Raw genomic sequence first — 27,024 nt, 5'->3', positions numbered from 1 at the left:
GCTCTGTGAATCATGCCGGTCCCAGCAGACAGACAGACAGACAGACAGATGGACAGACAGACAGGTTGAGAGACAGACAGGCAGGCAGGCAGCCCACTCAGTGGAGCAGAAACACCAGGAGCTCAGTGGCTGCCATGGATACACTCTTGGAGTCTCTTTGCTGCTCTCACTCTGTATGTTTACTGTATGCATGTGTGCATGCATGTGCGTGGGTTTATTTTGGAAGCCTTGAGCCTGGTCACTATAATAAGGATGATGTATTTATGTTTTTTTAAGTGGTGATTTTTAGGTATTGAGGTTGTTCATGTTGTGTTTTTGCATAGCTGTCAATCAAACACAACATTTGTATTTCTGTAGATGGTACTCCTTTATGTCAACTTAAAGCTGATCTAATCAATATTTTTGTATTAATGAAGTGACACTTTATAATATAATAGTGACAAACCCACAGTAGATTAATGCCCGACTGCAGTTCAGCTTAGCTTGAAGAGTTTAGTGTCTTTCCTCTCCTTGTTTTGGTTTCATTAACATTTTTTCCAGACGCATGCCACCATTGTTAACATAATGGAGGCATTTGGAGTTTAAAGCTGCACTAATCAATATTTTATATATGAAAATCGATTTATATTGCTAGAGTAAACAATTATTTTAAAAAAGCTCAGATAAACCCAGTATCTACCTTCCCAGTGGGCCTACCAAACAGCAGACATACAAAGTTAGTGACTTTCCGATGAATATAGTGGAGCATTTTGCAACTGAAGAGCAAGATATTTTTCTCAGAAGTTGTCGGAGACCAAAATAGAAATAAAAGATGAGTGAATACTGGACTTACATTTGTCGCGTGGCCAGAAACATGACTCCAAATTAATTCTAATGTTGCTCCATGTCTGCTAACATGTTAGCTATGAGGTGATGTAATTAATGATGCTAGCAGCTACATGCTCCTAGCAACAGTTACTGTTATAATAAATACTGAGTGCATAAACAAATTTTTGTTTATTTGGTCAGGGTGAGTCAAAACAATAACTGTTAGCTGTACTGTTGTTAGCAGCTATTTTTGGTGTTTCTGTTTTTTTTCACCGTTAATGACAGATATAATATTTCACTTGTCATACACAAACATCACATTACACTATAGAAACACTAACTTTGTAGTCAAATGCCCTCTTATGGACATTGGCTTAATTTGTTAAGAAAGAGAGACTGCTATTGCAGTGGAACACATATTTTTCCTGTGCTATAGGATTTTTCCTGCGAATGATGCACCTGAACAGGAAAAAGGCTGTTATATATTGGTTGTAGGTTGATGTACAAGGGATAGGCTATTGTATCGTAGCAATGAATGATAACAGGAAAACTGTAATTCTTTTACGAAGTGTCTATTTGCACCCCCGGTACGAATAGCCTCGGCCACACAGCTGAGCTATTCACACCCTGTGACGTAACAACAAAAACACGTTGCTCGCATGCACCGAAATCATTGCGTGACGTTCATCTTCCACGACAGCAGAAACTGGCGTATTAGGAAAGTTTTGTCTCTAAAGTTTATAACAATTGAATTTCTAGCGGGAAATGGATACTACAGTTGCGCTTTCTGTCTTCAGTGAAAGCATACAACCGTTAGTTTGTTAGTTAGACCAGTGGTTCCCAACCTTTTTTCCTTGGCGCCCCCCCTACTTATGTCTAAGAAAAGCTGAGCCCCCCCTCCCGAAACCGAAGTGGAGGTAACTCTCGAGATAGAGCCTTACTTTCTTTTTTGATAGAGAGCAGTTATCAGCACTTTTACGTTTCTCCACCATGTTTCATTCATGAAACAGTGATGCCGTGGCAGGATGATAGCAGCTAGCAGCTAGCAGTTAGCAGATAGCAGCTAGCAGCTGACCTGATGACAGCAAGGTCCCAGGTTAAGAGGTCCCGGAGGTTTGGCCTACTAAGTAGCCTGCCTACAATTTTAAGCGAGAACAAAAATATATAGTTTTTATACAGACTTTTGTATACATTATATATTCTAGTGTATTATCATAATTTGTTAAACATGTGCACATATTTTTTTTTTCAACCTCAAACCAGATAAAGACTTGCGCCCCCCCTGTGATCTTTGCTGCCCCCCTGAGGGGTCCCCGGACCCCAGGTTGGGAACCACTGAGTTAGACAAATTATGTTACAGAGTTATACAGTATGGTTGCCTAGCAACCGAGGCGTGAAGTCACCAAGTGGTAAACAGTTGTACAACATTCTGTGAGAACTGCTAGGTGAGTGGTTAGAACACTGAACTTTGGGCTGGGAGTCTGGATATATATATATATATATATATATATATATATATATATATAACTGTGTGTAAATATATGCCAAGGTACTGTAAATGAACAGGGGTGCAAATAGCATACGTTGATATTTGTACCAGACGGGGTATTAATAGAACACATTGCTGTGTGCATGTTCATTTCTAATTGCACCAGGGTATGAATAGCATACACTGCTAATTGTACCAGGGGTGCAAATAGCCTCACCCATTCTTTTATGTTCACCAAGTGTTTGTTGTACTCTGAGAGAGTTTCTATTATCATTTACTGTTAAAGTCTCAAGTGTCAGGTTTTTCACTGTTACCTTCTGCACCCTTTCCTTACAGGATGTCCATCGGATCACCACAGGCGATGGCATCATCAAGCGCGCCGGCAAGGATGACCCAGCGGCCAGCGAGGTGGGCTGGATGACCTCGGTCAAAGACTGGGCCGGAGTCATGATATCCGCTCAAACGCTAACGGGAAGAGTCCTGGTGAGTTCACACTCAGTCATCATCCTTCGTTTAATCTTTGATTGACATCTCAAGGTACTTTAGCATACGTGTAGCAGGCCGTTGGTTAAGACGTCAGTGAAATGAAGTCAGTCCCCAACTTCCTCATGACAGCTAGGCACTCGGGTTGAACTCCCTCATAGTATATTTAATATGTGTTATTATAGGACAGGCCAGAAACCTTGCTGAGCAGGCGCTCGCATCTGACAAGCCAGAAATCGTGCACGCTTGAATGTTCCTTGAATTTATTTCTGCTTGTCCGACGCATAAATATACTGTTTTGAAGTGCATATCGTGGTAGCTTATCTCTCAGACAGGGGAGGCAGACACATCAAAACAAAGCCAGTGAAAAAAAGAGGAGAGATTTAAAGAGTATTAAGGTCATACACCCCATAATGCCCTCAGACAGCGGGGAGAAACAGATCCAGAAGGACAGAGGGAGGGAGGGGAGGGAGGGACATGTACAGTTTACCAATTGCATTTGGTCAGCTGAAGTGGTTGCCATGGCGCCTGGATTGTCTGTTGACAGTGTAATGTGGAGAACACACGCCTCTTCGACCACATGTTATGAGATCCTTATCAGATCCTTATTTTGCTGTAACCTGGCGTCTAGTCAAGGACAGTTTCAGTATGATGGAGATTCTGCTGTACTTGTATGAGTGAGTGTTTGATGATTTAGATGACTTTGCAATGCAAGAGTAGGACTGACAGAGGAGTGATGAAATGAAATGGTATGAGTGGGAGCACCATGCCAAGGCTTGCCGCAGTGCTCGGGGCTGATCCCACTTTCACGCACCCCACTAAATGTGGTGCAGCATCTCCAGTTGGCTCAGTACGTGGAGGTTGTTAATCATGAATGCTGGGTGGGCAGCCACACTCAAGCAAAATGGTTTTAATGTGTGGAATATTAGCCAACCATTTAGTTCATGTTTGTGGGACAAAAAATCGGCAAAAAAGCTACTGACATTATTGGAAGGATGACAAGATCGGATCAAATCCAGCTCTAGTTGTTGTAAACAATAATGATTTATTCACAAGGTCTCTCACTGTGACAAACACTTCATGTCAATTAGTTTAGTCATGAAATGTGCATCATGTTTGTATGATAATGTTCCTGCTTTTGGTGTATGTTGTCATTTAAAACCCAGTGAGTGAAACATTTGTTGTTTTGAGATGATTTGTGTAGCCGTAAGCTTCTGCAAGAAGGGGATTAATACCAGGTTAGGAACGGAATAAAACCCATTATTATTTGTCTAAGTTTGGGCTAAAAACAGAACGTCATCTCCCTCCAAATGTCATAAAAAAAATCTGACGTCTCAGGCTGAACTCAGGTTGTCCCCACAGTATCTTACATCAGTCTCATAGCACAGACGCTAGTGATGGTTAATGGTGACAGCAACATTTTGAAGCATGACTTCAGCTCGACTGCCATCCTGTTTCCTTGTTTCTAACTCTTAAGAACCAACCCTCCTCTCTGTGTGTGTGTGTGTGTGTGTGTGTGTGTGTGTGTGTGTGTGTGTGTGTGTGTGGCTGAAGTGCCCTGTCTCAATGATGGCTTGACATACAACTGTTTAGCGAGTGCTCATCTGTAACCATGGCAACTGTAGCTTACCTAAACATGGCAGATGTGTGTTTTCTATTTCAGCCTGTTTAGGGGGCACATTAAAGCCTATTTCCAGGCCATCTAAGAGGGAATTTTACTGGGGAGTGGAGCATGGGATGGCTTAAGTGAAAGGCAGAGTGTGTGTGTGTGTGTGTGTGTGTGTGTGTGTGCGTGTGTGTGTGTGCGCACGCTTCCTATTTTATGCATCTAGCTGTGTGTTTGTTGAGCTGCTATTCCCACATCTTCACCCACGTTGTTGTTCTGTTTAAAAACATAGTACTTCTTGTTCTTTGCTCTTGAAATATTCTGAAACCGCTTTCACTCCAGGATATTAAACTTTACCTGTTTTTTTACAAATTGCGTAATTTATTAATAAAGACCAATAGAGGGTGGACTGGTTTTTTTTACTTTTAACCTTTCCATACCCAGGTAAGAGAAAAAGATTTTCCAACTTTTCCATGATACATTTGGTGCATGTGAATCCAAGCGAAAAGCGTGTTCTTTGATTCATTTTCCAAATTAAACTTTTCTTAAGAAAAGATGTGGATGCAGTCAAGGAGAGAATAAATCTGAACACTTAGACAATTGAGACATAGTTTATGCAATAAGGAAGCTCAGCTCCAGGATGCCTGCAGTATTATGCAATTGTGATTTAGGTTATGGATTGGTCAAGCAGACATTGGTTGATTTCTCTGCAGACTCAGTTACTTATATAGCTCTTCTCATTTCTGAATAGTAGTTACAGAAGGGAGTAAAGATATAAAGAAAAGAAAATGTCTATCTATTAACCTCAACAATTGCAACATGACACTTTCCAAACAAATGTGATCATCGCTGCACTCTGAGCTGTTTACCTCTGACTGTGGATGTTGAGTGATAAACAGGTGCAGGCTGCCCTGTGGAAGGCCCAGAGGCCTGATGTTCATTTGCCCGGCCAAGCATCTCAGCAGATTTTAAAAAGATCAAACTTTGCCTTTAGGGCTATTTGATTAGCAGGGAGGACACTTCCCGATGACCTTTATGTCTGTAAAGGTTTATCTGCTGGAGATCAGCGCTTCACTCCTCCTTCACTCACATAAAACAGAAAAGGCGAGGGCTCGTGTTTATTCTCTAATTTCAGATCTATCTAAGGACATGGTGTCCCCCAGATTCGGGACACGGAAGGATCCCATCTGTCACTTTATGCATTATTGCATTTCCCCTCCCCCTAGTCACTTTCGCATCATACATGACCACCCTCCCTATTCATGAAAAATGTCATCACGTCACTGTTTGCTTATGTCAAAACAAACAAAACTAGCTTTGGGGACTGAACAGGTGGCTGCAGCTTGTACCTGCGCCAAGAAACCCAGTGGGTTTCCTGTAATGTCACAAATCTATTTCCTGTTCAGTCGCACTTCCCAGTACTGGAGAATGTGATCGTCAAAAAATTGTAAGATGGGGAGTGTGTGATAGAGCGAGTCTAATGGCGCTGACACACCAACCCGATAATCAGCCGTTGGACAGTCTGGCAAGGTCGGTGACTCGAGTCTGTTTGGTGTGTTCCGTGCCGTCGTCCGTCGGAGGAGCTGTTGTCCTTCATTTTGGCCGACCTGACATGCTCAGACGGAGACAGGGCAGTCGGGACTCACCCGGAAATGGCGAGCGGATGAACCTCTCAAAATCTGACGAAAATCTTTTAAACTGACCTTTGTCGATCTGAAATGAAGACAGATTCAGCAACTGTATGGCCTATTTCTCGCTTAAAATGTTTTCAGAAACACGTTTCGGTGAACTATTTTAGTACAATATGAGATTGTATTCTGAACAAGCCGCCATGACAGTCTGTCTGTGACTTTCCGGAGAAAAAAGACCCACGTGACGCGTTCGTCCTATCAGCTGCCGGTTTTCATTTTCTGGGAGACATATTACGTTTCGCGCACGCGCAGACCGTACGCTCAAGTCGGCGTCGCCTCAGTGTGTTTTGAGGCATTTTTTTGGACCTTGGGGACCCGACTGATCAGTCCGACTGCCTTTTCTGCCGACGGTCGGCCGTCTGGTTGGTGTGTAACCTCTCTAAGGTTAGCGTATTCTGGGGGAAAATGTGATTTCTCTTAAATGATGGAATCCTGCTGAGTGACATTTAGCCAGTCAGTTCTAGAGGTCCACAGGGGAAGCTGGAATGTCGCAAAGCTGCTATTCTGGCCAGAGAAAGGTTTTCTATTAATGGAAGCACAGAGCTGCCCTCTGGCACTATTCAGTTTGCAGTCTTTGCCCCCTAACCCCAATCACAGTCACAGGTTGAACAGTTGGAGATGTTAAAGTCAAATTTGGATGAGTTGTCTCAGCTTGTTTGCTATTGTTGTTTAACTCTATTTTTGTTCAGTTTTAACTGTCTTTTCTGACAAAGTCACTAAATGTCTCAGTCAGGATAAGATAGGCTACTTAGGAATGCCGTCCTTTGGCATGTAAGTGGTACTATGCATGTCTGAGGATTGTTTTTATGCTATTTGAAATTACTTTTATTTGTTTGCCTTTTGCCAAAGGTTTTCAACACATAGTAAATATCTGTATATGAATGGATAGATGGGAGTGTCAGTGTTTTAGGAATATGAGAAACATATGGATGGGACATTCTACTGTCAAAAAACTAAGAAGAAATTCCTGATTTTTCTCCCCCTTGTTTTATATATATATATATATATATATATATATATTTATATAATATTTTGTATATATAATGTTTTGAGTTTTTGGCACTAAGGGTTCCCATCATGCTTTGGGTGATGTAAACACAAGTAGAATATTGCCGTTGAGTCAGCCATTTAGCTGTGGGCTACACCTGTTTTTTTTCATTCAGTAGCACAATTATATGTGACAATTTATATTATGGAAAATATGCATCATGGAAAGTCATGCTACATTAGCTACTAGCACATTTTAACTATGGATGCACAGAGAACAAAAACAATCAGGATTTCTTTGATCCTGACGAAAAAGTCTAAGCATGATGATTATGAGGCAAAATCTGTTTTGTTATAGAGAGCAGTGTTGTAGTGCTCAAGATCGGTCTTGGTCTCAAGACCACTTTTTGAAGGTCTTGTCTTAGAATCGACCACATTTTTACTCTGTCTTGTCTCAGATAAAGAGGACTCTGGATTTTATTTCAAGACCGGTCAAGACCAAAACTGCCTTTTGATTATTTTATCAAGGCAAAATTTCATAATTTTTTTATGGGAATGTGGATCTGTCAGATCAATTTAAGGTGTGCCTATGGTTAGCATTTTCCACATTTTATCGTGGCATGCAGTGTTGGACTCACTCTGGTCTTGGTCTCAACTGGGTCTCAACCCTTCAAAGTCTTGGTCTTGTCTCGGCCTCGATACACTCTGGTCTTGGTATTGACTTGGTCTCGGTTTAGGTGGTCCTGACTACAACACTGATAGAGAGTGCTTCTTTAATATGAGGTGTTTGTCCTCAATGTACAGCAGAGCTATCACGTACAGTGTAAAGTTGACTGACTATGAAATTATTTTTATGACATATATGTGCATGTTGATTTGACTGTGTTATGACTCAGAAGAGGTGCAATTTTTGGCACAAAATGTTTTAAATCTTTTGCTAAAATACGTAGTTTTGTTTGATCTTTAAACAGTGTCTGAGACTGCTGCATCAACCATTCTTGTACTGTAAGTTTCTGAAACAGACGCTCTCTTTATGTAGCAATAGGCACCCAAGTGTGTTTCCTGATCCCCATCTGTATGAGTCATTGTGTCAAGACTATAAAAACACACAAAAGACAGAGTTCTTTCAGAAATTATCAAGGATGCAATGAGATACAGCGCAGAGGAGGCTATGACGGCAGGTTTTTTGCCCCATCCCGAACCTTTATAGGTTAAATAGTGTGCAAAAGGTGTCTGGGATGTCACCTCTTGTTCATTATTACCAGCTGCCAAACGAAAAGTGCTGCAGATTCAGAGTTGTCTAGGATTACCGGGGTCAACATGTTGAGAACGTCCTATTAGAGGACAGAGTGAAAGAGTCATCTTCGGTCTTGACCGCTGTCTAGATTTGATGTCGCTCAGGAGCAGCATCAGGGGAAGAAAGGAGCTCTGAACGAAATTATAGGTGGGCCAGAAGGGCACTTTCATCAGGCGGATAAACTCACCTCCTCTGAGGGACTTGGTGAGCAACGGCAATTGTACCACTACATGGAAAAGCTTTTTGTCTGATGAGAGTGGTAAAAAAACAGGGGGAGAAAGGGCAAACTTGCTGTCTTCTCTGGCACTGCAGCAGCAGAAATGTCCAATGTGCCATTCAGAAGTGATGGAAGCACTTGTCTTTTACATGACTGAGAATTCAGCTTAGTGCTTCTTTGTTATCACACATTTTCCAGTGTTCAGCTGAGAGGACTCAAACAGCATATACTCATACAGTATATGTGCCCTTTTCTTGACATTCCCAGTTGACTCTTGGCTTCAGATTAGGACGTCAATGTTGTTGTATGTAACAGATATTCTACCAACATGCTCCTGGCCTTGTGACGGAGACAGGAGGCTGTTTGCCACCTGTGGACTCTGGTGCCAGCGGGATCGTGTGTTACTTTCACCGCGCCCAGTGCAACACAGTGAACAACGTGGGAGCGTCACTGAGGCTCTCTGCCTGCCTCTAAGTCTGCCGCTATTTTCGGGTGACAGCAGCTGCCAGGCCTGTTTTGTCAGGGCCTTGCTGAAGGAAACAATGCCATGTGAGACTACCCCAGTCCAAACAAAGAACATCGTATTAGGTAATTTCTGTCTATAATTGCTTCTGATAAACATTTTTTTATGAAGCCATGTGCAAAAATCTGCATGGGCAGTAAGAATATCTCAACGTCTTTCCAATGGAATTCAACTTGTTTCAAGAATTTTCTAAAAATTAGGGTTTGTATCTTGATGCAAAAAAGAATAAGGCAGATCCGTGCACTAAAATCAATAAAAATTAAACTTGATTTAAAAAAATGAAACAAGTTGATTTGAATAAGTTGAAATAATTATCCAGAAAATGTAACCTTAAAAACCTAGTTACACACAAAATGACTTGGTGAGAAGAGATTTGGTGCTGTTTTTTCACAAAAAAGGACTTATCAGTATTTCTTTTGATTATTTAAATGGATGAATGGCAATGTTGTTTGGTACAGACATTCATGTCCCCCTCAGGTTGAGTCTTGCCATTTCATCTTGTACCATCATCAGGTCAAACTTTGAATTTCTCACATACAATACTAGTGACCGTGCTAATTACCAAATGTTATCATTATAACACACTAAACTAAGATGGTGAACATGGTAAACATTATAAAGCACCATTGTGCCTAAGTGCATCCTCACAAAGCCGCTAGCGACTCTTTTAGATGGACCCTGGTGCATATCAGCAACCTATTTTGCATTTTCTTCAAATTTTTCTCTTTTTATGAACACAATACTTTTCTGAGCTAAATGTCCCAAAAGGGTCTTGTTAACTGTGGTTGTCTGTGTTGTCATGCAGCAGGAGACATACCCTTTGCCTGCTGATAATTGGTTTAAACCAATCTGGTCTTTTCAAGAAATCTTAAAGATCTGAGTTCATGCAGGTTCTTAATTCTAATGCAAAGGACGAGACTGTCTACTTTACTGGTTTGCTTTTTGATGGTGTCTGGAGTCTGTTTAGATTTATAAGATCATTAATATTTGCCCTCTGTGCAGCATACAGACACATCTTAGTGTTGCTTTGACATATTTAGTTGAGTGTTTTGAACTTGCTCTCATGGGGCCAAATTCTTGTAGCAATCACACTATTTTTTTTTGGAGACCAGTAAGTATGAGGTGGGATAATAACCCCCCTAAAACTTTGAAGAATACATTTTGTGATTTTGTGATAACAATCTTCCCAGTTTCAAAAATCCAATTTATGAGCAGTATTATGATAAGAAATCCTCAACTATCTTGAATTTGGTTCCCCTGATTTCATTAACAATCACCTGGCAAGCGCTGCTGACACATAGTCTTCAAAACTCATCAAAATCTTCCCTTTCCTCTCACAGGAAAGGCAGACATAAAGGAGATGTAAATGAGGTAACTCCTGTTTTTTACAGCTGGCACGTTACATCAAATAGACTTTCCTTTGGCAAGTTCACTTTAATTAACACGGCCACTTGAAGAAAATTAATATATGGAGGTTATAATAGATGTTGCAAACTGGTCACAAGACAAGTTCTAAATTTGAAAGCTTACTTTAAGTACAGCCCTTTGCTCTGTGCGCTTAATTGCAACCAAATTGTGTCCAATTGCAGAATATGAATCCAATGGTATGCATTAATATCTCAGAAACATTCTCCACCTGCTGCTGAGCTCACACCTCATGCATCCTGCAGCACCTCCACCCTTAAAAATACATGCGGCTGCTACAGTTACAGTGTGTCCAGCTTCCCAGATGCAGAACATGATTTACATTTTTACACATGACAGGAATTTCCATGTCCATTGTCAGAGCAGGGCAGAGTTTCTCTCTCTCTCTCTCTCTCTCTCTCTCTCTCTCTCTCTCTCTCTCTCTCTCTCTCTCTCTCTCTCTCTCTGATAGAAACCCCTCCTCTCTGAAGAGATGCCAGAGAGGTGAGTCATCTCTTATCCTCCAATCAAACTCCTTTCCATCGATAGACATCAGAGAAATAGTTTTTTTAATAGACAAAAACATCTATTTTCTTTTATTACATTTTTGTGTCCGTTTTCCTTATTTGTCAGCTTCTTTCTCTTGCTTTCAAGACTCTGAGGCAAGTGAGTTACAACCTCATATTTCAGCTGAGACAGACAGCCAGAGGCTGGGGGAGACACATCCATCCCCTTCCATCCTAAGCTCTTTACGCCTCACTGTGAGAGTGGTTGGGCTGCTTCCAGGATGGTGTAAATCATGGATTAGCCACTGTGGGATTTGAGCTTCTATGCCGCATATTTTGATTGTGGGTATTTTAATTGCTTGATAATGTTGTAAACTGTAGTAATTATAAGTCTCTTATTTACAACAGAACAGAACATGCCGTTTTGCTCTAATGACAGTTTTGGATCAATTCCTGTCACACGAAAGAGATACAGAAAAAGGAAAGCTGAATCCCAAATAGACTTTTAAGTCGAGCAAGACCAAGAGAGACGTTCTACAAGGCTTGACCCAAAATGTTCAAAGATAGCAGCATTGTTTTCACAGCTCAAAGAGGATGTCCTCAGCGCTCATAGATCAGATCACTCACTATTCAGTGACCAATGTCAAACAAATAGAGGATCAGGTTTCAGGCCGCGGGTAGTTACAGTGCAACCTATACAACATGAAACACAAACTGAGAATTGTGTGTAGCTGCCAAGGGTTTAAAGGAGGATCCAGTTTCTAAGCGCTTTAACCTCCATTATTTTTATTTTTTATCTGGCTAATGGGTAGAAATCAGATATCAAGCTACTTTCTTACATCTTGAAATGTGAATGTGTATATATTCTTTGACATGTGATCACTGTTTGAACTTTACTAATAAAATACATGCTACTAAAGCTACTACTACTGCAGTACTACTACTGCTATTATAATAATATAATTATATTTGTATGTATTTGTATTGCGCATTCGTTTTTAAGTAATATGGGTTTTAAGGTTCCTGTTTAGAAGTGCAAGATATAGAAATAGGGGAATACCAATTTATACAAATAGCTGATGCACCATATTTATCACCGAAATTTGTGTCTGAAATTTAAGGTCTGAGAGGGAGCGAGCCTTGCCAGGTCCATACAGTGAGTGAGTGAGAGAAACAGTGAAATGTCTTAATAGTAGCAGACTGAGAAAACACTCAAAGTCAATAGTAAAGAAAATGGCAGCAAATACAAATATCACTTTCCATTCAGCACCACAAGACAACAGAACAGCAATGCAGCAGTTATTTTTCACACAGTTTAACTTTGTTTTCTGCAGTGACCTTTTAATAGCTCTCAGCAGCACCAGTCCAGTGTAATATGACTAAAGCAGCCAGTAATGCTTACAGTATGTACATTATTTAACTCAGAATATTTGCATATCTCAGTATAATTTGCAGCAGGCTGTGTAAATATCCCCCCACTGTGTCTAGAAGACCAAACCACTTGACAAAAATGTCATCCTCTAAATGTTGGAAGGAAAAAAAGAGAGTTAAAAGTTGTTTTGAATGTTTACTTAAGTTACTTATTAGTGACTCAGAGTACCTTTTTGTCCCCTTTCATGCTGCTGGGTTAGATATTTTGTCAGTGGGAGGATGAAGAAAATGTTTAAAAGAGACTGCTCAAACTCCAAACAAACTTGGTGAGCATGCCCCTATTTGTACAATAATTTGGACAGTGACATGGATTATTCATCCAAACAGGAAAGAGGTTGCTCACCAATTTCACAATGTTGTGTACACAGTTTAAAGGTGATCTAAAGTGTCCCTCTGAAATGGTGCAATTAACCCCCCCATCGTACCTACAACACGAGTCAGGCCTCCTCCGCCGAGCTCTGTGACTAACTGCTTTCGTGGCCTTACTCCACTTTTCTACCTTTCTCCTGCTGCTGTAAACACAGAAATGTAGTTTTTAGGAAATAACCAACACATGTATCATCAGCACAGCAGGCATGTTCATGTTTTTTAAATCTAGTCACGATCTCACAAACCCCTGAACCTATTCACCAGTCTGCCCAGTTTTGTCTACATTTTTTTGGAAACCTGCAGGAGTCTGTTATACCAGTTCACTGAGCAGGCACTCGTTAGAGCTCGGTGTGTTGATGTTGGGGTAAGGAGTGAATCAGGAAGTGTGAGTGGCTATAGAGGCCCTGCAGGCACTTCCCCAGGCACACCTTAATTCTCAGGAGTATACTGTTTTATAGTCGACAACAGTCATTTTCCTCTGCTGCGTCCTCTGCACCAAGAAAGGAATATGGCTGATTTTGCTTTTTTACATGTACTACGAAAGAATATATGATTTTAATATCCAGATTTCTCACAGTTGCAGTCATGTTGCATGCCACATTCAGAGAAGGTATTATTTATATAAAGTCATAAATCAATGTGCATCAAGCTGCCACGTACTGTAATTTGGACAGCAGCTGTTGGGAAAGTTCACCGGTTATTTTTGACCTGCTGTTTTCAACACCAGAGAGTGTTTGCTAAAACAGTGTTAATAATTATAATGTCATCACCATACACTCTGACGATGTGAGTTTACAATATATGCTAATGCTTGAAAGAAGAAGAAAAATATGATTAAATATATAAAAAAGAAACAATATTTTAGCTATTATCTTATAATATTTACCTAGCTTAAATTCACTTAACATGTCTGTTAAAGAAATGTGCAAATCCTTAAAGTAGGGCCCAAGAGTATTTAAATTTAGGGACATCCTCAGTGTTTTTCAGGACTCAAACTGACACCATTCACATTTCAGATAGTGGGCTTGGAGAAGTGTTTGGAAAAGGAGAAGGCAAAAGAAAGAAGCACATATGTTGTGTCTCAAGGTATACTCCTAAGACATACAGTATTTTACTTTCCATACTGGCTTTATCCCTGGTGTGCAACATTTGTCTTTCCTGCTGATGTCCACGAAGGCGTCTGTTAGCTTCCTTGTTTTTGGTCCCTCTGCAAATTGCAGATGTAATGTTGCGATACTTTTCTGCAGCTCCAGGCAGGCTCCGTGTCTCCTAGCAGGAATGAAAACTTCTAATTAGCTATCAGGAACTCCTGTACCGGGAACTTTTTTCTATTGCCTCCCACAATTACCAAACACAATATTCAAAGATTGCACAGTGGCAAGTATTGTTTATGCTCTATCAACTGTATACATCAGGGGCTGTAAGGGCACATTCAAAATCAACTAAAAAAACAGCGGTTTTAGCGGTTACATGTTACAAGTGATTGACAGCTGTGACATGTTTTTTAGCAATGGCAAGACACCTTGATGTAAAAGATCCTCAGAGTGATTGGGATCTGACTCAAGGGGAAAGCATCGCTATGCTCCTCATTTTTTAGGTGTTCATTGTTTGTTTTTATCCGTCTTGGTCTTTAAGATCTTAGGAGCCCGTTTGAACTACGTGTTCCCGCTTTAACATGACAACCTTTTGGATTCAATGTGTTCTGTTCAGTAGATCCATAAATAAATAAAATCAGAGGGTCGTGGTGGTATGGCTGTAGGTCAGGGGCTTTTATAAGTAAATGTCTCTTAAATGTCAGACAAGACATATATTTCCAATTTTAGGTCAATTCTGCTGTTGGTTCACTGTAAAGGAGGATACATCCACTTTGTGAGTGATGATGTTATTACTGAATAGCAGGTCTATCTCTTTGGAGCTGGCGTAATGCTGGTAGTGATCCTTAATGATGCGGAAGCAGCTGCATGCAGCTCCACAGGAGACATGGTAGACAAAGAAATAATCTGCTTTTATTGACAAGATGAGAGAGAAATCCCTTAAACCCACCGGTTTTGCTCTCAAATATTAAAGTTGCACGCACAAAAGGAAAGACATTGATGAAGCTGTGCTTAGGGATACTGTACTGTCTGCACAATGTACTGTACTCATCCAGAGGAATATTCTGAATGATGCAATACAAGCCTTAATATAACATTAAATCTGTCTGTAAGGGTTTTACTAGGAAAAAGAGGAATTGTTCAATTAAATCAAGTTTGTTTTAAAATGACTGTTCTATTCATATGGTGTGTTATACTCTAATATCTCGCCATGCACAAGGTGAACAATGCAGCAGCTGCAGCAGTTGCTGTGACACACAGCTTGAGACAAATAAGGTACCATTAGTGCCCGATTGTTGCAATTTTTTGTAAAAGGATTATTCATTCTTGGACTCATAACTCAGTTAAACAGACATGCTATACATATGTTTAGATTCAGTGTGACTTACACTTTCTGAGAATATCATTATTTTTATTGTATTATGTTCATCCTGAATAAACGTCCATAAATCACCATGGACTTTATATCTCCAGAACTTCAGGCAACATTATACTTCCTGTTTACATCCCCCAAAGCTACACAAATTGTGCGAACTGAAGTTCCAAAATGTATAGCATGGTTATCCTTTGCATTGAGGTAAGACAAATAATAATTATGGGAGTGACAAAATTCATTTCTAGTAACTTTTCATATTTCACAATTCGAAGCTCAGAATGTTCCATCAATAGACGTCAATATCTGTTTATCAGATACCAACACACTGCACAGAGGTTTATAATACCATGAAGGAAGATTTTACAACTCTGGAAAGTTACCTGAGTGATAGTGTAGTAGATTATTTTATTTTGCCTAGCAACAGTTGGCAGGTAAACAGTAGAAATGCAGCCTTTACAGTACAAAGTTCTTTATACTTTCAGGAAAATGTGCTTGCATGTATTTAAGTGGCCATCACAATTAGATGCTGTATTATTTTATGTGGCAAACTGCCCTTTATTTTTATTGTTCCCCTTTTATCTTTTTAAAGAGTAACATAAGACCCGGCTGGAATTTCACTGTCTTTATTAGTTAGAAGTTTCAAGTGTGTTTGACCTCTGACCCCATTCAGCATCTGTGATGGGTGTGGTTAGAGGGGAAACAGATACAGTACACTTCATTGCACATCACTGCAGAAAAGTGAGAAGAAGATTTTCAGGGGGTGTTTAGTTATTCATTAAATAATGTTAGACTTGTTGGGTTTAATGCAAAAGAGAATCATCCACTGGGGTTTGTGGTTTCTTCATGGTTTGTTCCTGGATAGAAAAGTCGACCAACAGTACAATCTCCAGTGTTGTTTATTTCTATTATTTATTTTTCTCTGGCAGCATGTGGTTTTAATAGACATTAAAGCTAGAGTGTGGAAGTTAAATGAACGTCCGTTACATTCAAGCCCTTGCCAAACGAGTTCACACAATGCTGAATAAGCCTATCACCGCCAGAGAAAGCTCTCTGTATTTCTCAGTATACCCAAGTTGTGGAGTCTGGTGTCTGTGGCAACATTCCCGCGCTGGCGCACCAGAAGGATGCCGATGCAACTTATTTGTTTATTCTTGCTCTCTGATTGGTCATATGGTAGGTCAGTCTACCTGTATTACCCAATACCTTGACAGACAGGAAGTGGGAAGAGACCACTGCTTTTCTTAAGCACATCGACTGTGTTTGTGTAATTACTTTCACTGCCAGAGCAAAGAGTTTCACACTCTGGCTTTAATGCCCTGTATGTGTTCTTGCTAAACATGATCTCCTTTGATTTGTGTTATTTTTACACTGCCAAAAACGGCACGTGAGCCAGTAAAGGCATAAAAAAAGCTATTGGTGCTAAAAATGAAAGTTAAGAAAACAAAAGATTAATTTAATGTCCCTATTTTTCAAGCTCAATGCCATACCTGTAGGTTTTATGTGCTATCTTTCTTTCTCTAGTTATGAGCCAACAAACATGTCAAGACAGTCTTTCAGTCACTTTGCTCCTATTGATCAGTCTAATGTCTCTGACACATTGAACCTTTAGCTTCGCCTTAGTCGTGAATCACTAGATTGATAAAACCGCTCGGGCATGATCAGTATGACACATGATGAGCTACTTTGTTACCACACACGCACGTCTGGGGATTATATAATATTTATCATCCTTCTGCTGCTGTCGTCAGTGACTGCGGAATTATGCAATCTGATTGTTATCTTATCTTGTGATGAGTAATGTGACACTTTCTGCCAAACGGAGATTAGGCTTTTCGTTGATGCCTTTGTATGTCTCAATACAGTACTGTGTATAAAGCTTCCTCCTCTGATAAAACTAAAAAAGACAGCCCACTCAGGCCTCATTTTACCCTCCTTTTCTCCAAGTGTAAGTGTAATTTATGTAAGTGATATTAGCATTGATCCAAGTTGCATGTCACTCAAATAAAAGTAATAATCTAGAAAAAAAACCCATACATTTTGTATTTATAGCACACAACACTTTATTTGCGTTTGCACTGAATACCTAAAAAATGAGGAGCATGATGATGCTTTCTCCTCGAGTCTGATCCCCAGTCACTCTCAATCCCAAAGGTGTCTTGCCATTGCTTTTTGAAATGTTTTGGTTTTGACCTTTTAAACTGTGAATATATGTTTGTCTTTCCTGCCTGCGACCTTGTCAAACACACCCGAGTAACAGAACAGCTGTGATTTGGACCATTTCATTATAATTTCTTGGTCAGGCAGATGAGGTTGTCGGCTGCTCATGAAACACATGCTGACTTGGTTATACTAAGATCATGCTTGAGGAGGGGTGCCAGGCTTCAGGAGAACCACCCAAGAGTCCATTAGTATGCATGTTGTGTTTTTTGCTTGTCGCCACAAGCATGGGGCACATGCAGACTCAGCCAGTGAATGCAGGCCTGAGCTGAACAGGAACGCAGCTGTCTCTTCAAGGCCCAATCTGGCTTTCTTAAACCATATCATTTACAAGTAGAGGTTATATAAATATCAAATATGAAAATGTTTGTTATTATTTACAGATCATACATTAAATGTTGGGCCTGTTTTGATGCTGTGTTCACAAACAGGACTGAGGTCAGCATCAGGAATAATTTTTAAGTTACATGACAATGTTACTATAAAGATATTGACACGTGCAGCTTTAAGATCATTCGAAATAGCCACAAAGTTAATACAGAAAAAAGCGCCATTAGGTAACTGTTTACCCTAATCAGCAAAGATTAATAATTCTGATTGAAATTCATCGACTGAAATCTAGCAATATAATCAGGATTATTATTTTAGCCATAAAGCCATTATTGTGTAGCCCTATTTCAGGTCTGACAAACGCTCTGCGTGTACTCTAAATACAAAGTAGTATCCAAACAGTTGAGAACCTCAAAGTATCAAAAGGTCATAATGAGGTCATCATCCATCATGGTGCTTCAGCAGCAAATACTGTAAAATACAGAAACAATAACAATAGTTTTAAACCGCAGAGCTGAAGTTGCATCAGCCGTCACAGATGTACTGTCAGCTGCAATGGAGCAGGAGTTCAACAGTAAATATCTCAATGTTCATTCTGTGTCTGTGTTGATCACGTTTATGGCTGTTGTAAACATGCTAATTTGCTGTTATCACCCTGGGCAAAGGATAAACTGAGCAGGAGTGCTGTAAACAAAGTATAGTTAGCGAGGACAGTCATGATAACCAAGGTGTCTATAACAAAGTTCAAGGCCCATCACACATTTACAGCTGCTCTAAACCACACAATCATCAAAACAAAAAAACACATGTAACTAAATGGATTTTGTGGTAGTTAATGAGTATGTTGATTTGTATCTTTGCAGGATGATTCACAGCCAATCCAAAAAATAACAAAACAATATAAAGAAATAATTACAGTGTTCAGTCCTGTGAATGTACATTTTACAAGGCTGTCCTGTTTGTGGAGGGAAACATGCTGCAGACTAGAAATTCACTAGAATTTATGAACTGAATAAATACAATTACATGCCAGAGAAAATTTCCCTATTGATTGGAACGGAAAATTCTAATCACTCTGCCTCTGAAAACTTGTTTTCAAGCTCTGAAAAAGAAATCTGAAGCAGGAAAAGTGATGTCACCTTATGTTGGAATTCATATCACAGTCTGTAATTGCACTATTCAGCTTATGAATGGCACATTGTTTTTTTTATTTTCTCCTCTATTGTGCTGGCCTGTATTTTTGTGTTTTCCATTATGTCCAAGATGCCTTATTAATCAATGTGGCATTTGAGGGCAGACGGATAAAACGGCTGGAAATCACAAGGATAGTCCTTAGGTCATTTTATTTTGAAAGCAGCTGGGGGTCAGACAGTCACCCATAAGGAACACCAGGCCAGGCACTGGCTCCTATGAACATGCACACCGTTAAAAGGTGAGATGCATGAACTGGATGTGACCCATGGGAAGACACAGGGTTTAACAAAACGAAGACGGTTTGTTGACTGCACACACACATCTCTGGTATCTCACGAATAAGAGCTCTGTGACCGCAGGCTTTAAAGGGAACAAACTGACCCCTGGTTCTTCTGAATCCTGTTTTTAGATACTGTAGCAGCTCACCGAGTAACGCAACCTCCCACTGCAGAATTTGTAAAACATGTTTCTACTGTACCTGAATCTAATTGAGCCCTCATCAGATACAATTCTTTTAACTAGACCACAGCTGTACACAGGGTTTCCGTGGGGTCTTAAAAAGTCTAAAATTTCAAAATCAAAATTTTAGGCCTTAAAAAGTCTTAAATTTTCTGAAGTATTGTGTCTTAAATTTTCCTACGTCCATGTAATTCACTTCTAATGCTCATTGAAATGTTTTTTTTTTTAATTCTGCGGTGTTGTAGTTCTTTCTTTCGCTAGTCGAAATATAATTCGCTGTAGATTATTATTATTACTCTAATTTTATTTACTTTGCAAATACTTTTGTGACTGCATTTCGTTGTACTTTTATGTTGTGATATAAGTCTTAAATATCATTCATAAAGGTCTTAAATTTGACTTGTTGAAACCTGCAGAAACCCTGGTTACAGTTATAATAACTAAGGCTCTTAACATACTCAAAGCTAAAAGCATCCTTGGTTGCCATTGTTTAATTTTGAAAATACATAATTTGTCTCAATGTCAAACTCTGTTTCTTTCCTTATTTGCAAAAGAAAAAGAGAGTAATGTTATTCTGAATTATCAGAGAGACCACCTTAGACTTTGAGCTTCCCACAATAAAAGAGATGATTCTGCCCAAGCGAAGTTCCCGTTACTTTGGCAGGTTATTCACGCTGGTTGATGGTGAGTCACACTCCAGGAAGAGTGGAGGAGCATGAGTGGGTTCTCTGATGTTTATAGGTTGACTTCTGAATGCTTGAGACCTGCTGGTGCACTCTGCAGGGACGAGACATACTGTGCATCATAGACAGGATTAGTGGTGGCATTGTAATCTGTTGTGAAATTGGACCTAGAAGTTATTTTTTTAAATATAGGATTCACAATGCTTTCATAAAGTTTTTAGATATCGTTTTTTTTTTTTTAATTTTTTTTTTTATAACAAACAGTTTTAGCTATCTATTTTCAACTCTTCACAGCTGGACCTTAAGATTTCTAAGAAATTAATTAGTTGTTTTCAGCCAGCATCATTTTTGAACTTTTTGTGATCTTGACGATCGTGTTACAGTTTTAGTTTTCCTCTTCAATAAGAGCTGTAGACTTGAGACATACTGACGTTTGTAAAAAAAAAAAAAAATAAATAAATAAATAAGAGGACTTGAGACTTGGCTTGGACTACTGTGAAACATGACTTGACTCATTAAAGACTTATATTGAGACTTAAAAGCAAAAACACTCAAGCCAAGGCTCTCCTGTAGTTTTTCATGGAGGGAAACATGCTTTCTGACTAGAAATTCACTAGAATTCATTAACTGAATAAATACATTTTCATGCCAGAGGAAATGTCTCTATTTATAAAAACTAAGAATTCTGATCACGCTGCCACTCAAAACTCCTTCCAAGTTCTGAAAAAAAATATCTGAAGATGAAAATTGAATTTCCACTTATGTTGCAGTTCATATCACAGTCTGTAATTGCATTATTTAGCTTAAGGATGGCAACAAGTCAATTTAATTTATGCATGTTGCCCAAACAAGTTTGCCTCAAAGGACTTAATGATCAGTAGTACATACCCTCGATGCTTCAACCCTCAATTCATTCCCAACTTTTGACCTAAAGAAATCCTACAGCAATAAAAAAGAAATCAAATGGTGGAAAATGATTACACAGCCTTATCATTTAAAAATGTTAGGCTTATAGATTGAAAGGACTTGGTTTCAGCTGTTAGAAAAAACACAATTAATACAGTTTTTTAAGGAACATTTTGAAATCCTGTTTGATTTTAACATTTTGAAGACTTTGCTTTGACTTGTCCTCAAGGACTGGGGATTTGACTTTGACTTGTCTTGGATGACTTGAGCCTTTTTTAATAACTTGAGACTTGCTTCAAATAATTGCTCTGATAGACTGTTGATTTTACACCAGGCTTGTCTCTAATGACTTGTGAGTTGACTTGGACTTACAAATAAATAATGAAATAAAAATAAGTGACTTGAGACTTGACTTGAGACTTTCTCTGACCAACTTGAGAATTGACTCGGACTTGACTTACTTTGACAGACCTGAGATCTCCTACAGTTTCTTCAGCACATAGTTTTTAAAAAAAAAAAGTGATTTCCTTTCTGGCAGGTAATCATTATTTTTCATTTTAATTTGAAATATTTGACATTTTCTTTTTTTACAATGTGATTTCCTTCTTAGCTTGTTCTTGGCAACAGCATTAAATGAATAACGTAAGAGTATGTTGGCATGCAGTGGTCGGCCCCCTTTGTGAGTCTGAGCTCACTGGGCCTCCTTGTATTGTACTGAGGGTGGCTGAATATACAGATGTGAAGCATCATTATCTGCTGACTGAGATGAATGATGAATGCTGGCACCGTCTGCTGTCAACTCATTGGCAAACCCAGTCACGATTGCCCCCTCTTTGTTGCAGCCTGTGTGTTTTATTTACTACCATCACCGAATCTTCATCTGCCAGCATCATTAGCATTTTTAGGGTCGCACCAACATTGTTTCTAGTTTCTAAACTGGGATGGTCAGAGGCACAAAGGGATTTCCTGGCTTTCAAAGAGGACAGGTCGATTAAAAATGCATGCAGGTGTTTTTTTGTCCTTACGGAGCCATCAGTGGTTGCAGGTTGACAATACAATTTCACATCATGGAAATTAATTAGACTGAGCTCATTCATTATGGATGCCCATTGGTTTCTTGTTCAGGATGGCCTTTGTGCCATTTTTAAATAGATGAAAGCCAGGTACGGTCGCAGATAACCTGGTAGTGTACTTCAGGATGTTTAACATTTGTTTTGCTGTCTGGGTCAGACCCTCCTCTACATTAGCACTGACTTTCACAAGGAAAATTAGGACACACTCTTTGCAACAGTCAGTGAGTGGCTGTGCTTTAAAGCAGCCATATTATGCTCATTTTCAGGTTCATAATTGTATTTTAAGGTTGTACCAGAATAGGTTTACATGGTTTAATTTTCAAAAAACACCATATTTTTGTTGTACTGCACCGCTCTCTCTCACTGCTGCAGATCCTCTTTTCAGCTGGTCTCTGTTTTAGCTACAGAGTGAGACCTCTTTTCTTCTTCTTCTTCTTCTTCTGTACTATCTTTGATTGCACTTGCACATGCGCAGTAGCTCAGATGTAGATCATGTCAGCTAGCTAGCTCCATAGACAGTAAAAGAAAGGCTGTTTCTACAACTTCGGTCAGTTACAAGGCAGGATTAGCTGGGAGACTTCAAAATGAGGGCGCACATGTAAGTAGTTGTTTTGTAGATTATGGTGAACTTGTGTGTGTTGTAGTTGTGTTGTAGCATTAGCGTTAGCATGCTAACGCTACGAGCTAATGGTTGCGGTTAGCCTGCTCGTTTCGGCTTGTGACGTCACAAGCCGTGCCGATTTTGAACAGCTCACCCAGAGACTGAAGGCAGGACACATTCAGAAACCGTATCTCACTCTAAACAGCTTGGATGGATTTTTTTCAAAGTTTGTATGCGTGTGGAAGCACCAGAGACACAACATAACACCCCAAATCCCAGAAAAAGTGTTTTTTTCATAATATGGGCACTTTAAGACATCTGCGGATGTACAATTAACATGTCTAAATAATTAAAATCTAGATCATTTTTAACCTAAATGGCAGAAAATGTGTTGCATTGCAAAAATCTGAAATGTATAAACTCGTGAACTGTATTGCGGTTTTAGTTGTTTTGTAGCCTACTTTGTAATAAGTATGCTCTAGTTAGGTAACAGAGATTTTGTCCCCTGCCCTCTATTACTGTTAATCTTCCAACTTCTTCTCTGGTTAGACAAACGCAACATGACAGCAGTCACTTTTGAATTTTTACTGTGTTATTCTGAGTGACAGCAGCGTTGTCAGGTGAGAGCACAGGTTGTTTTCCTACACGTAACATTGATCTTCACCTCAAGCTCTGGTTGCCCTCTAAATATCTATATGTGCTGACTTATTTGTATTAACACGTTCGTCTGATTTCCTGTGGTGTTCGCTTAAGTTTCACCTAAGCTCCATCAGTGTCAGCGCTATCACCCTGACAACTCTTGCTTTGTTCACCAACACCCCTGGATCTCATGTTTATTACCCTGCAACCTGCCTCCCAGTCTGTTCTGAATGTCTCTCCACTGACTCCAGGCTTCGGTTTACTCAGCAGCGTCTCCCCCTGCAGAAAAGCAGAGTGACTGAGTAAAAGCAATGCCCTGGTTTTTACTATCATGCTGCTCCACTGTGGCCACCGAAAGCTTCGGGCTCAGCTGCATTAATCCTTGTTTGTGTCTTTGAAAGATGAAGCCGTTTTTGTCACCTCTTACACTCTTCCGCTGCCTATTTACATGACGAGCTGAGCTTGTGTGTATTTATTTATCGGATATACAGTAACTGATGAGTCTGTTTGTGACACTGTTGTTCCAAACTCTGACTCTTCCTTTTTGGTTTATATAACACAATTATAACAGGCTGACGAGATGTATCAAGGTCTGTCAATGCTGATTTATAGGCATTAAACATTTGCTACACACCTTGAAACACATTTCTGTCATTTCAAATGAGTAATGCCTGTTGCCTTTGCTCCTCTGTTCACTGTAAGTTTGAGGTTGTCTAATAGTTTATGCTTCTAAGAAAATATGTTGTAGAACAACAGGTATAAAGTTGGCAAACTAAAGATGATTTTCATCACTGGTTTATGTGCTGATTATTTTGTCGATTAATTGTTTAGTCTTTAGAATGTCCGAAAATAGTGAAAAATGTCCATAATTTCACAGAGCCAGAGTTGAAGTCTTCAGATATTTAGTTTTGTTCGACCTTCAGTCCAAAACCCAAAGATATTGAAATTACAATGATATAAAGCAGTTTTTGCAGCGGAAAAAATCAGCTAATCAATTAATGGGCTAATTGTTGCAGCTCTAAAATGATCAATTAATACCGTGTTTGAAAACATTTGTCATATTCTGTGCTTCTCTTTTTAAATGTCATTGCTTATATTTGATTCCACCCCGATCCATTTATTTTTCTGGTTTTATGTGTAAAGCACTTTGTAGCTTGGGTTTGAAAAGTGCACTTTAAAAAAAAGTATTTTAATTATCAAAAGTTTTTTTAAAAAGTTAGCAATTCGCCCACACATCACTTGAAATAGCAGAATAAATTAGAATTTCCAGCCAAATAGGTCAGATGCATAAAGCTGATGTCCTCCTTTTCCCATTTCCTGTATTGCAGTGTAATGCATCCGAAGATTGAACATCCACTGTCTAGTTCTGAACTAGTTTTTGTGTGAAAGGAAATAGTGGATGATTTATTAGTATCATAACAACTTAAGTAAAATGCTCCTTTTTTCTTTTTTTCCCCCAGGTGGTGCTCGTATTTGCTCTCAGCATTGGAGCCCTTGTTATATACTTCATAGATTCTTCTGAGTAAGTATTCTTTTTAATGTTAGTCATTATACTTCACTATTGATGCTACTCTGGCTTATAGGTCACAAGGAACCCTGTTTAACATGTTCCACTGCAGAACACTAGAGAAATCAAGAAACTGAGCAATGGCTTTGAATTTGGTTTTGCTGTCCCTCAAAGCTAGCAGTGGCTTTGTTAAAGTTACAAGTTGTCAGTTTTGTCTCAGAGAAATATAGAAATTTACCAAATATGCTGTATGTATTATGGTCTTAGAAAACCCTACTGTTTAAATGATGTTGCTTCAGTTACAAATATTATAATGGTTTAATGGAAGGTTGTATGTACAGTATATCAGACATGTATGATTTAGATTAGCCTCAGAGAACTCAGCCATTAACTGGTTCCTCGTAAATCCTCATATAATGCTTATACTGTAGTTTTAGCTTTAATTACATTGAGTGCTTTGTGCTCTGTATTTGAGAGCACGCACTTGCTGGCTGTTTTTATCTAATCTCCTTCCAGGTAAACTGCTCTGAGCTTACCCGCGGTCTCTGCTGACAAACAGCCAGTGCTCACAGATGAAATGTGCTTCTCTGTAATCTCTGTAATGAAAGGTTCAGACTCTCAAACGGGCAGGAAGGACCCAAGTTCCTGTTCAACCCAATCACCATCGCTCATCGAACAGGAGGAAGCGGAAGACCCTTTTAGCTCCAACAGTGTACTGTTACTGCAGCCTGGTGGTGTTTGGACAGGATGTGCCATTAAGAAGTAGAGCAGAGGATAAAAGCTTTTATAGCCCAAAGGGAGTCTCCGCTGGGAGTAATGTTAAGGCAGTGAAGAGAAATTGGACTGTAAACTTGTGTAATCTGGCTTATGCTCCTGCGGGCCGGCATTCAGGTTATTTGTTATTTCATAAGACTGCATACAGCTGAGGGCTTGGCTTGCTCTGATGTGGTTTGCGAGCATGATCTCATTTCATTAACTGGACAAGCTGAGGTAGAGTTACATCCTCACCAATGCCATCTGTGGCCTGTTCTCAGAACGTGCTCTTAGTGGCGCCTGATACCCTTTTCACCTGATGAAGGATGACCTACGACCTCTGTCTTTAACCTTTTCACGCATAAGAAAGGGCATTGTTAAACACACAAGAGGTATGATGCTGCACCTGTTCAATGACTTATATTAATATTCATCTACGAGGCTCTTTGTCCCAGTTTCCATTCTGACTTGTCCAGGCTTTCTATTATTTACACTATTTTTTCACTACCTGTAAACATCAACAAGCCCAGTACTTAAAGCCAATGAGCAGTCAGTTAGCTGCTCTCTTGCATGCTTCTAAGTGGCAGCAGGCTGTAACAGATACAGCCCTTCCTGTAATTAGTCCTGTGGGGGTGCTGTGGCTTTCATATGATGCACAGGCTGACCTGGCTGGAAGCGACACAGCGAGACGTCAACACAGCAAGACCCACTTAGATTCATAGAGAAGAACTCAAGCTACAATCTGCAGAGATGAAGAAGCCGGTTAGGTCCCACAGGGAGTTTTATTTCATAGTTGGGTCTTACATTGCACTCTATGCTTCCATGTAGTCATTTGTAAGACACACTGTTCTGTGTTTCATCTATGTTAAAGTAGAGCTGGGTGTCCCCTTAACCCTCAACACTGAGTACTCAACAAATTGAGTATTTAACACTGGTGTTAAATACTTAGTCAGACTCTTATTCTTGTTTAATATTTTCCTTGATGTTAAAGGTGCTCTAAGCGATGTGACGTGTTTTTTAGGCTACAACATTTTTAGATTTTGGCCACTAGGGGGCACAAAAACTCCACAGCAAGCAGACAAATCCACAGCTCGGCATATAACTGTCTTATGAATTAAAGTTCACCTACCATCAATTTAGTGTCTCAACATACTTAAGTTTGTTTGGATGAATTTATTATTCAGGTATGAAATGTCCCATTAGTAACTGACTTTTTAGCTTTGTTTTAGTCTGCATTCACCGCAAAACAGGCATTGCAGCAACAAACGGCAGTCTTCAAATTCATTTGCAGGGCTTAAAGTATTCTGTACGGTGGCCGACAGGGGCAGACGCCCTGCAACTTAAGAAAACACACGCAAATAGACAAAACACAAGCAAATTAAG

At 39.6% G+C, this 27,024-nt stretch overlaps 1 protein-coding gene across 28 annotated transcripts in view; it reads left to right on the top strand.

The window, feature by feature from the left end:
• LOC116060962 (calcium-activated potassium channel subunit alpha-1) overlaps window positions 1–27,024 on the top strand; it is a 93,716-nt gene that overhangs the window by 10,900 nt on the left and 55,792 nt on the right. For all 28 annotated transcript variants that reach the window (XR_004896396.1, XM_035997699.1, XM_035997700.1 and 25 more), the window contains exons 2-3: window positions 2,633–2,779; window positions 24,842–24,903. Coding sequence is in view for 27 of the 28 variants with exons in the window: in XM_035997699.1 (XP_035853592.1) it covers window positions 2,633–2,779; window positions 24,842–24,903 (209 nt within the window). In the remaining variant the exon portion in view is untranslated. The remainder of the gene's footprint in view (window positions 1–2,632; window positions 2,780–24,841; window positions 24,904–27,024) is intronic.

Source organism: Sander lucioperca, chromosome 22 (genome assembly GCF_008315115.2).
Source record: "Sander lucioperca isolate FBNREF2018 chromosome 22, SLUC_FBN_1.2, whole genome shotgun sequence".
Lineage (NCBI taxonomy): Eukaryota > Metazoa > Chordata > Actinopteri > Perciformes > Percidae > Sander > Sander lucioperca.
This window is presented reverse-complemented; position numbering and strand designations above follow the sequence as displayed.